Source organism: Bos mutus, chromosome 3 (assembly GCF_027580195.1).
Source record: "Bos mutus isolate GX-2022 chromosome 3, NWIPB_WYAK_1.1, whole genome shotgun sequence".
NCBI lineage: Eukaryota > Metazoa > Chordata > Mammalia > Artiodactyla > Bovidae > Bos > Bos mutus.
Window position 1 is genome coordinate 98,043,777 of NC_091619.1, and position 12,949 is coordinate 98,056,725.

The following is a 12,949-nucleotide window of genomic DNA, read 5'->3' on the forward strand; positions in this document are numbered from 1 at the left end:
CATCTGAACGCAGAGTTCCAAAGAATAGCAAGGTTCTTCCTTTTCTCCTTTGCCTTTCACTTCTCTTTTTTCTCAGCTATTTGTAAGGCCTCCTTGGACAACCATTTTGTCTTTTTGCATTTCTTTTTCTTGGGGATGGTCATTACTTGATGGTCACTTTTCTTGATCACTGCTTCCTATACAATGTCTCAAACCTCTTTTCATAGTTCTTCAGGCACTCGGTCTGTCAGATCTAATCCCTTGAATCTACTTGTCACTTTCAAAAGTTCCAAAGAATAACAAGGATTAAAAAAAAACCCTCACTGTCAATACAAAGAAATAGAGGAAAACAACAGAATGGGAAAGACTAGAAATCCCTTCAAGAAAATTAGAGATACCAAGGGAACATTTCATACGAAGATGGGCACGATAAAGGACAGAAATAGTATGGACCTAACAGAAGCAGAAGATATTAAGAAGTTGCAAGAATACACAGAAAACTATCCAAAAAGATCTTCACGATCCAGATAACCACGATGGTGTGATCACTCTCCTAGAGCTAGATATCCTGGAATGCGAAGTCAAGTGGGCCTTAGGAAGCATCACTATGAACAAAGCTAGTGGAGGTAATGGAACTCCAGTTGAGTTATTTCAAATCCTAAAAGATGATGCTGTGAAAGTGCTGCACTCAATATGCCAGCAATTTTGGAAAACACAGCAGTGGCCACAGGACTGGAAAAGGTCAGTTTTCATTCCAGTCCCAAAGAAAGGCAATGCCAAAGAATGTTCAAACCACCACACAATTGCACTCTAGCTTGGTCCTTGGAAGAAAAGCTATGACAAACCTATAGACATTACTTTGCCAACAAAGGTCTGTCTAGTCAAAGCTATGGTTTTTCCAGTAGTCACGTATGGATGTGAGAGGTGGACTATAAAGAAAGCTGAGAGCCAAAGAACTGATCCTTTTGAACTGTGGTGTTGGAGAAGACTCTTGAGAGTCCCTTGGATTGCAAGGAGATCCAACCAGTCCATCCTAAAAGAAATCAGTCCTGAATATTCATTGGAATGACATGCTTAAGCTGAAATTCCAATACTTCAGCCACCTGATGAGAAGAACTGGCTGGAAAAGACCCTGATGCTGGGAAAGATAGAAGGGAGGAGGAGAAGGGGATGACAGAGGATGAGATGGTTGGACAGCATCACCAACTTGGTGGACATGAGTTTGAGCAAGCTCTGGGAGTTGGTGATGGACAGGGAAGCCTGGTGTGCGGCAGTCCATGGGGTCCCAAAGAGTCGGACACAACTGAGTGACTGAATTGAACTGAATTGAACAGAGTTTAAGAGAAAACATGTCCTTGAGCAAGATGAGTTGTTTTGTTGTGCAATCATCAGCTCTGGGCTTAAAGAAAAAACGTTGTCCTTTTCTCCTCCTTGAGAACTTCAGAACCCTATCTCTTCCTCAAGAGCCCCAGACTCCTTTCTCCTCCTCAGAGACCGAAGACTTCTTATCAACCTACCTAAGAATTGACTCTCCCACTTTCATCCAATATCTGATGTCCTAGTCCACTGATCAAATGAGCAAGTCAACACTGCAAAGGTAACTATCCTCAAGGACTCAAGTTTAATAAAGGCTACCAAGAGCCACACACACACTATGACAGGTGCTGTAGCTACCTTTTCGCTCCTACAGTTTGTTCTTTATCTCTACTGACTGCTCACAGCCTCAAAGAAATAAAAACGTTTCAAGAAATAAAAGGACAATTACCTTGAGTTGTATTATGTATTAGAAAAGCTTAACTTTCTGAGTAACTAAAGACTAGAACACCACTGACACTGAGCTCCTAAGAATAGGGCCTAGATATTGGTGCTGATTCACAAACAAAAAAAAATCCTATTTGATAGGCACTGCTAAGAGGGGGTTCTGCCACAGACCCAGACAAGGGAAGTCATTCAGAGCTGTTTCAACTGAGAAAAAAGCAAAACACAATATTCCTATGGCTTGGGTAAACAAATAGAAATCACTTTAGAACTTCGTTTTCTTTCAATCATTTCCCCACAGATATGTACACTATCAACAAAGTTATCAGCTCTTCTAGGTCTGATATTCTAGACTACATTTTTTTAATGCAATTAAAAATATTAATAATACACCAATGGGTTTAAATATGAAGTAGTTTTCTAAAATGAAAACAATTTTACTTCAGGAAGCTACAGCTAAGATAAATGATATAAGCCAGGCCAAAAGAACTTTCATAACCACCTTGTCCCAACAAAGTCTGTATCATTGCAAGCCTGGATGTTCTCATTCCCCATCTTGGGATTTAGCTGCTCTCTTCCCAATGTGACCAAAACCAACCATGAATAGCCTGTCACTTTTCTAAAGCACCCTACTGCTCGTTTAACTTGGTTTAGGATCTTACTAATTTGTTTTTCTAAAGAATTTACAGTTTTTAACAGGTAATTATAGCCTGCTAATAATAAAAACAGTAACAAACAACAACCACTTTTTCAAAGTCTACTAATTAAACAGGCATTGCAGTAAACACTTTAACAATAACAAATAGTTGAGTGCTAAATTGAAGGTTCTATGCCATACATTTTATATGTATAATCTTTTACAAATAAAATGAGGTATTTGAGGCTGCTGGGGACAAATTGTCAACATCCCTGTCTAAGGCCAGTACTTCCACATGTACTTAGATGGCCTCCATTTTTGCTTAATTAAGAATATTCCAGCAGTTGTTCTCTCCACTCCTGCATCAACATCTCCTTGGTTACTGGATAATTTCACTGACATACAAACAAGATATATCTCCTATTTATACTTTGAAAAGAGAGAAAAATGCTCAATGCCATTACCTTTCCAGGTATCGCCTACTTTCTAAAATCCTCTTTTCAACAAATCACTTTGAAATAATAGTATGAAGGAATGATGCTAAAGCTGAAACTCCAGTATTTTGGCCACCTTATGCGAAGAGCTGACTCATTGGAAAAGACTCTGATGCTGGGAGGGCTTGGGGGCAGGAGGAGAAGGGGACGACAGAGGATGAGATGGCTGGATGGCATCACTGACTCGATGGACGTGAGTCTCAGTGAACTCCGGGAGTTGGTGATGGACAGGGAGGCCTGGCATGCTGCGATTCATGGAGTGGCAGAATCGGACACAACTGAGCGACTGAACTGAACTGAACCTCCTCCCCAAAATATCAGAAGAGAAATAAGAATAATTAAATGAAACTCTGTATGTGCTTCACTTACCTTTAACAACTGTTAACATATTGCTTCATTGCTTTTTTTCCTCTATTCTCTTTTCCTCTTATTCACTCCCTCTCTTGCTCTAACACATACACACACACACTTTGTGTTAATTAACTGAATCATTTGAAAATTAGCTATAAACATCATAATAATTCCTCTCTCAAATACTTCCACAATTAATGTCCTTGCTGTAAGAACAAGGAACAACCACAAGATTGTCACACTAACAAAGTTTAACATTGGCACCTTTTCATCAAAAGAAAAGTCCACATTCAAATTTCCTTAATTGTTCCAATAATATCCTTCAACTATTTTAAAAAATCCAGGATCCAACCAAAAATCAATCAAGAACTACATTTATTCACCAGGCCTCTTTTCTCCAACAATCTAGAACATATTCTTAGTGTTTGTGGTCTTTTACAACTTCAACATTTTTGAAGAGTTCAGGCCAGCAGTTTTACAGATTATCACCTCAATTTGAGCTTTTCTGATTGCTTCCTCACACATTAGATTGAAATTAGACATTTTTTTAAATACAAATAGTACAGAGGTAATATTGTCTCCTATTCGGTCTTGAATCCATTCAAATCAAGCTTTGGACCCACCTCTGATCAATGTCATTTGCCAAGGTGACCAATTGGGTCTTCCCTATTACTAAACTCAAAAATCAATTCTTAGTTGTCATTTTACATAGCCTTGACACTTTCTTCTGGCTTTGGAAACACCACTCTCTCTTGGTTTTATTGCAACCTCACTTGGATGTCCTTTCTCAGGCTTCTTGACTGACATATTCTTGTCTCCTAATAAGTAAATGCTGAAGAGGCCCAGGGCTCAGTCCTTAGATCTCTTTTATGACTAGATTCACTAACTCAACAGGTCAGTGCTTCTCAAACTAGCTGTGATGAAGGACCAAGTGAAATTTCCATCCATTTATAAATCATCACACAACACAACAAATATAAAACAACAGAAAAATGATCAAATGCTTGAAGGTCACAACAATGTCAAATTGTTTAAACTTCTGTACTAAAGCAGTTCATTGATCATCACCTGTCAGTTGACTACACTTAAGTAGCAGTTCAGTAGTTTATCTCATTCAATCCCATAACTTAAATCATCATCTATTAATATATGCTTTCAATCCCTAACTGTATAATTCCAGATCATATCTCATCCTTGATCCCCAGGATTCACATATGCAATCTCTTTACCAACACTCTTTCTTGAATGTCAAGCAAGCACCAAAGCTGCGATTCCTCCAAAAATCGCCATCCTGCCCATCCCAAGAGCAACAATAACAACAAAAAATCCCTGCTCCACTCACAATATTCTCGATTTTGTAAAGTAAATGGCAACCATATGCATCTACCTACTCAGCCTTAAAACCTCACCATCAACCTCAATCTCTCTCTTTTTCTCATATACCAAAATTAACTATCAGCGAATATTGACAGTTCTCCTTTTATACATCCAGAATCCATTCACTTCTCACCATCTAAGCTGCTACCACCCTGGCTAAGTAGTCATCATCTTGACTGAATTTTGTAATGGTATCCTCACTTACTTTCCAGCTTTCACTCCTGTTCTCCCTACAGTCTGAGAAACCAGTGACCTTGTTAAAACCTAAGACAACTACTCAATAACGGTGCTGGGACAACAGCTATGGACATTCAAAGGACTGAAATCAGACCCTTACCAATACCACATATAAAAAGTAAGGTACCCTTACTTTCCTGATTTCTCTATTGAAGATGCTAAGTCATCTTCTGCCATCTACTGCACACACTATACAAAGACATGCCCAGCTCTCTGCAGAAGAGGTACCATGGAGCTACCATTATCTGGGAAGATGACTAAGCACAGAGTTCAGATAAAGCAGTCATTTCATTTACAAGTGAAGAATTTCAAGCCTAGAAATGATAGTTCCTGTTAAAACCATATATAACTTGTTAGTGGCAAAGTATAGATTAGCATCCATGTTTCTAAGATTCCTTCCAGAGTAAAATTCTTTATACTCCTCTAATACTAATGATTTTTTTAATTAAATTATTGTTCTGGTTAACTTAACTCTAAGTTCCCAAAATAGAGAAATGTATCTAATTGAAGCTTATAACCTCAGAACTTAAGAGCAGTGCCCAACAAACAGCAGGTATTAGTATGAATTTATTGAATGAACCACTGTTTAAATGTGAGTTAGTGTATTAAAAAGTATTTCTGGATAATTTCCATGGCGATCTAATGGTTAGGACTCAGTACTTTCTCTGTCAGAGCCCGAGTTCAATCTCTGGTCAGGGAACTAAGATCCTACAAGACAATCGGCATGGCAATACTTAAAGGTAATTAGGAGAAGGAAATGGCAACCCACTCCAGGATGCTTGCCTGGAGAATCCCAGGGACGGGAGCCTGGTGGGCCACAGTCTATGTGGTCGCACAGAGTTGGACACAACTGACGTGACTTAGCAGCAGCAGCAGTATAAGCCTAACTTTAGATACCACTAAAATAACCAAGAAATGTCTCTAAAGCTAAATTGATCTAAAATTTCCTCCAGTTTCAAACAAAAATCACTTTCACAGGATATGCTTCCTTCTCTGCAAACTATTCATTAGAGGTATACATTCCTGAAAGAAGTGACTCATTTCACCTAACCTGAAGCAAAGGCAAAGCTCAGAGAACTTCCAAAAAAAGGAACCTAAAGAATAAAAAAATGCCGGAAATAATAGGAAAGTCACCAAGTACAAGTATTTGCTGAATGTGATGCTGAAAAGTCACTCTCTTTCAATTATATATACCCACTCAGTGCATCATTAAGTGGGTCCGTTAAGAGTCCTGGCAGCACTCCTGCCCAGTTTTTAGAAGACTCAGCACACCTGAGAACCTAGAACTGAGATTCACTGCTAGAAATACAGACAGAAAGGTGACTCTTAAATAATAAAATATATCCAAATTTAAAGTAACATACACTTAAACTAAAACTAAAAAATGAAGCACTATCACACATATTGTCTTTCTAATAACTATTAAAAAAGAAGAAAAACAGGTATCAAAATGTTCATTCTATAGATAAAGCAACTGAGATGAAGCGATTCCTCTACAGTACAAAGTTAATTAAGTGACATAGCCAAGACTGACCCCTAGGAGTTTTCTGACTCATAAGTCTCTTTATATCAAATAACAGTGAGCTTTCATAAAGTAGCCAAAAGGACTTTGTAAGAATCTCAGAGGATAATTTAATCATTAGAGCATTTTTACTAAGCAAAATCCCAGAAAGACAGTAACAGAAAAACCATGTGTTTCACACATTTTTAAATGCATACGATGTATAAAGTATACTTAATAAATATATATGAATACTGTTGTGTCCTCCTCCATAATTATGCCTCATGTATTTCTGTAAGGAAAAATTTCAAAGCCATTGTTTTAACATAGCCCTATTTCCTTACTGTTTCTCAAATTTGGTTTCTCAGCAAAATCACGGTGGGTGTGGGTGCAGGGGCGAAAAAATATAGGCTCTTGGGCCTCAACATGGAGATTTTAATTTAAATAACTTCAGAATCGGCATTCTAACTGCTTTTTATCATTTAAATGTTTGTTTTTAATCTGCATAATAAGCATTCTAAATGATCGATTAGCCAAATTTGCAGTACTACCTCCAAAAGAATTCTTGAGGGAAAAAGCAGGCCAAGAAAATATTAGAAATTAAAATCCTGGGACAAGGATCATTAATGAATTTCCCTGGGCCCTGAAGCCAGAATGGAACAAACAGGTAAACAACAGCCCTATTCCAACCGTGATCCCAAACTTAGCCTTTGTTTGCCTCAACTTGTTGACCTCTCCCTAGTACCATTTATGGGACAGATGCAGATGTTAAGAGCTTCAATTTTAACATTCGCAAAAAGCATGACTACTAAACTCAGTAAACTCCAGAACACAAGCATAAGACTGTGATGGGTATTTAATTGGCGGCTTCCCCTCAAATGTTAGACAAAAATTGACATAAAGGAGAGGATTTGAGGTAGGGAGTGATGAGGGAGAGTGGAAGAGCTGACCTAGTGAGAGAAGTTGGCTGGTCCACTGGTTTCACTGGCCCAGAAAAGAGTCCACAGAAAAATATACTCATGAATAAGAGTTCTCTGAGTGATACTGAAAACAGTCCCTAGGAGGGATTCCCAACCAGGAGATCATAATCGCAATCATAATCATCTACTTACAAGCTGCCTCTTCTTGGAAGGCTCAGCTCCTTCTGAAAAACAAAACACAAACACAACTTAGAGAGAAAGAAGAACCCATCTCAGTCCTAAAAGTCTGTGCTCTATGTCCTAGAAGATTTATAGCATCATTTTAATAATGGCAAAAACTCACTAGCTCTAAAAAATAACATTTTCCTTTGTCTCTTAAATTTTAGTGAAATAATAAAATTTAAGCAGTCTGGCTAACTATCATCTCCTCATTCTTCCTTGCTGAAGATGTTTCACAGAACACCTGCAGCACTTTCACCACTAGATGGAACCAACAGGCCAGTGTAGGTTTCAGGTACTCACTGGGCCAGCCATCAACTGCTGATAGATTGTGAAGGATTTGTGTTAGTACTGGGTATGAGAGGAATGAAATGGAAGGTTTTTTTAATTATAAAATATTTTAAACAAATAAATTATAGAAAATACTACAATAGAGATTGATGATACACACCGCTGGCATGAGAAATAACCCCTACAATAGAAGTTGGGCCGCTGTGACATGCTTTCCAAATTTATCAAGTCCCACCTCCCACTAGTCCCACTTAACAACTATCTTAATTTTTTGTTTATCTTTTCCATATATGTCTTTTTTATTATCTATATCCTTAAATAATTACTAGCATTGTTTTATATATTTTTAAATTATATACTTACAACACTGCATATATTCATCAGCTCACATCAATCTACACTATAATTAGGAGACTCACCCATGTGAATATATTTCACTTTAGTTCACATAGCTATAGTACAGTGGTCCAATCCATAAATTTTTATAATATTTATTTATTGATTCTCCAGTAAATGGAAACTTAATTTTCTTTCCATGTTTTTCTTCTCCAAAAAGAAAATGCTCCTATAAACATACTATACTTGTTTTGTCATCCACATGTATAAAAGTTTCTTGGTAGTATACACTTAGCTGTGGCATGAACTGAGTCAGAAATTGTTCCCAAAATGATGATACCAATTTACCTTCCCCTCCAATCCAAATGTTCAAGCTGGATTTAGAAAAGGCAGAGGAACCAGAGATCAAATGGCCAACATCCGCCAGATCATCAAAAAAGCAACAGAGTTCCAGAAAAACATCTTTTGCTTTATTGACTATGACAAAGCCTTGGACTGTGTGGATCACAACAATCTGTGGAAAATTCTTAAAGAGATGGGAATACCAGACCACCTTACCTGCCTCCTGTGATATCTGTATGCAGATCAAGAAACAACAGTTAAAACTGGACATGGAACAACAGACTGGTTCCAAATTGGGAAAGGAGTATGTCAAGGCTGTACATTGTCACCCTGCTTATTTAACCTACATGCAGAGTACATCATGAGGAACGCTGGGCTGGATTAAGCACAAGCTGGAATCAAGACTGTCTGAAGAAATATCAATAACCTCAGATATGGAGATGACACCACCCTTATGACAGAAAGCAAAGAACTAAAGAGCCTCTTGATGAAAGTGAAAGAGGAAAGTGAAAAAGTTGGCCTAAAACTCAACATTCAGAAAACTAAGATCATGGCATCTGGTCCCATCACTTCATGGCAAATGGATGGGGAAACAATGGAAACAGTGACAGACTTATTTTGGGGGGCTCTAAAATCACGGCAGATGGTGACTGCAGCCATGAAATTAAAAGATGCTTGCTCCTTGGAAGAAAAGCTCTGACCAACCTAGACAGCATATTAAAAAGCAGAGACATTACTTTACCAACAAAGGTCCATCTAGTCAAACCTATGGTTTTTCCAGTGGTCATGTATGGATTTGAGAGTTGGACTATAAAGAAAACTGAGCACCGAAGAAATGATGCTTTTGAACTGCGGTGTTGCAGAAAACTCTTGAGAGTCCCTTGGACTGCAAGGAGATCCAACCAGTCCATCCTAAAGGAAATCAGTCCTGAATATTCGTTGGAAGGACTGATGCTGAAGCTGAAACTCCAATACTTTTGGACACCTGATGCGAAGAACCAACTCACTGGAAAAGACCCTGATGCTGGGGAATATAGAAGGCAGGAGGAGAAGGGGATGACAGAGGATGAGATGGTTGGATGGCATCACCAACATGATGGACATGAGTTTGAGTAGGCTCCGGGAGTTGATGGACAGGAAGCGTGGCGTGCTGCAGTCCACAGGGTTGCAAAGAGTCAGACACGACTGAGTGACTGAACTGAACTGAACTGAACCAACACTTTCTAAGAGTTCTCCTTTCCAAACCTATCTCCCAAACTCCCGACACTTATAATAATCAATTGCCTTCTCAACATCTCAACTCCAACATGTCCAAAACTGAACATGTCCTCTCCACCAAAACGGGCTCCAACTACAGCCTGTTCATATCTCAGATGATGGTAATTCTTTTCTTCTGCTGTTCAGACCAAAACCCTGAGCATCTGGACTCCTCTGTTTTTAACATACACCACATCCCATCCAACAGCAATTCTTAAGTGCTTTAAATTTAAAATACAGTCAGAATACAATGATTTTTCTCTGTCTCCAAAGACAAATGCTTACACTGTCTTAAAGAAAAACCTTGGATTTAATCATGTTTCAGAAATCAGAATTGGGAACAGGTAATAGCATATACACACTCATACATATACACACACGTATAATATAAAACACCCTCAACAAAGACTAGGTCATCAACAAAACACATCACACAAATCAACATTTCTCCAGTTAAATGTATGAGGACCACAATAAATATGATAAAACTCTAGAATCTCAATTCAGGTTTGTCACCAGAAGAGCTCAAATGAGGTCATGTTTTACTGTTAAATGGGTTACAGAATCTCTTGGGTTTTGCTATTGTGATCTAAGGACTGATGGTCCTCTCCCCAGCCTCACAACTGTCTCCCAATTGGTATCCCATTCCTGCTTCTATCCTTACCTTACCCCTCCACGGTCTAGTCTCAACATAACAATGATCCTTTTAAAGGTCAGTAAGATCACAACACTCCTGCTCAAAACCCTGGAATGGCTCGCCATTTCATTCATGAATAAAAGTCAAGACCTAGCTAGATAACCCACCTCCCCTCCCCAGTATCTCTCTGACCTTCTCTCTCCAGTCCACTTGCACACCTTGATCCAGCCACACTGGACTCTATTGTTTGTCAGACACATCAAGTATTCTTCTGCCTAAAGCCTTGTGCTTACCTGTACACTCTGCCTAAAATGCTCCTCTTCCCTGGCTAACCCCTATGACCTTCAAATCTCTTGGCTCAATTTTCACCTGAGTTCTTAATGAAGCCTACTACCCTGACAGCTCTATATATTACAACTTGTTTCCCACCCCCCTCACCCTCCTACTCCACTCTACTTTTATAACCTACACATCTTCAATACACCTATCACTTCTAATGTACTTGTTTATTATGTTTATTGTTCATTTTCTGTCTTTACCCACTAGAATCTAAGCTCCATGAGCACAGGGATCTTGTCTGTTTTATTTACTAATGCATCTCAATGACTTAGGACAGTGACTGGCAAGTAGTACAAGAGATGCTCAAGAAGTATTTGTCGAACAAACGATTTCACATACTCTCCAATACCTGATATTTGTTAGACTGTTTAATTTTGTTTAATCTAATGGCTGTGATCATATCATATATGGTTTTAACTTGCATTTCCCATAATTACTAGTGAAGCTAAACAATGTTTTATATGGTTAGGTCATTAGGGTTTCCTCAACTGTGAATTACCCACTTACAGTGTTCACTTGGTATCAGTGGAGAACTGGTTCCAGAACTCCCAGCAGATAACCAAAACCTGCAGATGTTCAAGTCCCTTAGATAAAATGACACCACACATTATAGTCAGCCATCTGTATCTATGGTTGGGGGACCCACCAAGACACAGGGCCAAGTCTATATCCTTGAGCGATTTTTCTATTAGATTTTTTTTCTTATCAGGTTATAGGCATTCACCTGACATATTCTGGATACTAATTATTTGTGGACTGTTGTTCAGTAGCTAAGACGTGTCTGACTCTCTGCGACTGCAGCACTCCAGGCTTCTCTGTCCTTCACTATCTCCTGGAGTTTGCTCAAATTCATGTCCACTGATTCAGTGATGCTATCTAACTATCTCATCCTCTTCTCCTTTTGCCTTCAATCTTTCTCAACATCAGACTCTTTTCCAATGAGCTGGCTCTTCACATCAGGTAGCCAAAGTATTGGAGTTTCAGCATTCGTCCTACCAATTAATATTCAAGGTTGCTTTCCTTTAGGAATGACTGGTTTGATCTCTTTATTATATTCATTGAAAATGTCCTCTTAATCTTTTTATTTTTTAATAGAGTCAAAGAATTTAATTTTTATACCATCTATTTTATCATTCTCCTTTATGTTATGTTTTTACATATAAGAAATATATCCCTGACACACAGAGCCATGAATACATTTACTTATATTTTCTTCTAAAAGATTATAGGTTTACTTTTCACACTAAGTCTGTGAATATACTTGGAACTTATTTTTACATATGGAGGGAGATAAAAATTCTCAAAATTTGTATAGTGAACATCCACATACACACCCACAATCCAAACTGTACAACTGTTAAAACTTTGTGATTATTTTCTTTGTCACATATTTAGCCATCTACCCACCTGTGTTTCTTTCTTTTCTTTTTTTTTTAATGCATCTCAAAGTAGACTATAGACATTAGCACATATTTCAGCATGTATATCATGAACTAGAATCCAGTATTTGTTTACAACTGTTTCACGATGTTGGTTTTTTTTCCATAAGGTAAACTTACAAACACTAAACTGCACAAATCTTAGGTGTATCAATCAATAAGTATGATAATTGTATACACTCAGGTAACCTAAATCCCTACCAAAGTACAGAACATTTCCATCACTCCAGAAAGTTTTATCATATATTTTCTTAGTAAATCCCCAATAAACCACTATTTCCTCACCCCAAGCAAATACAATTCCTATATTTTCACCATAGATTTTTTTTCCAGAGCTTCATATGAATGGAATTATACAAGTATGAACCCTTTTATATAAGGCTTATTTCATTCAGCATAGTGTTCAGAAATACATCCATGTTCCTGCATGTAACAGTAGCAAATCCAATCATACTAATAGAACATATTTTATTTATCCTTTCTCCTACTAATGGACATTTGGATGCGATTCAGGTTTTAGCTACTAACACTCCTGTACAAGTCTTTCACAACAGGCATGTATCTCATTTATCTTGAGTAAATAAAAGTGTGATTGCTGGGTTATAGGATTGGTGTATGTTTAGTTTATAAGAAACTACTAGATCTTTTTCTAAAGTGATTGTATTAATACTATGTTATACTTGTATTAACAATGTATGGAGTTTCTATTGCTTCACATTCTAGCTAATATAGATTACCCTCACTAATAACATAATTGCTCTACATTCATGCCACTTACATGATATCAGTATTTTAAATTTTAACCATTCTTGTGAGTGTGTATTGGTATCTCACT

At 37.8% G+C, this 12,949-nt stretch overlaps 1 protein-coding gene across 5 annotated transcripts in view; it reads right to left on the bottom strand.

Annotated features, from left to right (window-relative positions):
• Positions 1-12,949, bottom strand: part of MAST2 (microtubule associated serine/threonine kinase 2) — a 207,379-nt gene that overhangs the window by 108,507 nt on the left and 85,923 nt on the right. For all 5 annotated transcript variants that reach the window (XM_070368127.1, XM_070368126.1, XM_070368125.1 and 2 more), the window contains one exon: positions 7,447-7,478. In XM_070368127.1, coding sequence (XP_070224228.1) covers positions 7,447-7,478 — 32 coding nt within the window. The remainder of the gene's footprint in view (positions 1-7,446; positions 7,479-12,949) is intronic.